Raw genomic sequence first — 954 nt, 5'->3', positions numbered from 1 at the left:
TACTTAATTATCTACGCACCCCGGGACGAGACCGAAATGGTTGCTTTAGAAGTAATGCTAAGGCGCAGTATCACCTTTATGACAGGGCAGGAAATCGATCCGATCGAGTGGAAGGTTGTCATATAGGTCATGTGAGCTAGCACTTTGTTGAGTAATGTCCACACACCTATTGGATCTCTTCCATTGAGCAGGGGACAACTCTAATATGCAATGGAATGTTGTTTACTTTAAATACTTCATATCTTTTTACTGATTGCCGGCCGCCTTGTCGGTCACCAAATGCGGTATTCACGCAATGTATAACCACGGCTAACTGTCTTATGATCTGCGTTAGGTGGTGCTGCTCGGATTGGAAAATATGGGGCCACGTTTCCCTGTCTCATTCTACTTCCTCAGTCGTTGTTTGGTGATAGCCTTGTGAGAAATTGAAAGTATAATCCCATTTTCATATCTATGAATGCAAATGTTTGAACTAAGCATGACTCTTATGTCTGGGAATAGGTAAATATTCAACTGCTTTAAAGTTTCCAACCGCATGAATTCACTAGCTATGAGGCAAACGCCGCTTAGTGACTTTTGGTCGTGTATCGTTGATCCAAGCCAAATCCATACTTCCTTCCAAAGATGAAATTAAAAACCCATATAATCATGTTGATACGCAGGAGGCTGGCTATTCGCCTGACCGACCATACTAGCGGTCGCCCTGACTTGACAGAACTTTCCCGCAACTCCAAGAGCTTCTTAGGGTTGTCCGTTACCACTCCATCAAGCTCCCTCCTTACACACCAGTCCAAACCTTTTTCATTATCGACAGACCAGGAAAGAATTGGGCGCTGTGCAGCACGAGCGTCTCTAATAAAACTCCTACCTAGAGGCGAAACGAGGGTTTCTTGAAGCATGATGTACCCAATGTTTTCAATCGCTAGGAATTGACTCGAATATGGGACGGAGAAT

General features: G+C 44.0%; 1 protein-coding gene across 1 annotated transcript; it reads right to left on the bottom strand.

Moving 5' to 3' along the window:
* Positions 1-566: 566 nt before the first annotated feature.
* On the bottom strand, positions 567-899 carry PV06_11418 (uncharacterized protein; the record flags this gene model as incomplete). Its single annotated transcript, XM_016413088.1, has 1 exon — positions 567-899. One exon carries the CDS (start codon positions 897-899, stop codon positions 567-569), a length of 333 nt encoding a protein of 110 aa, XP_016256536.1.
* Between the last annotated feature and the right edge of the window lie 55 nt (positions 900-954).

This window comes from Exophiala oligosperma (assembly GCF_000835515.1).
Source record: "Exophiala oligosperma strain CBS 72588 unplaced genomic scaffold supercont1.31, whole genome shotgun sequence".
NCBI lineage: Eukaryota > Fungi > Ascomycota > Eurotiomycetes > Chaetothyriales > Herpotrichiellaceae > Exophiala > Exophiala oligosperma.
This window is presented reverse-complemented; position numbering and strand designations above follow the sequence as displayed.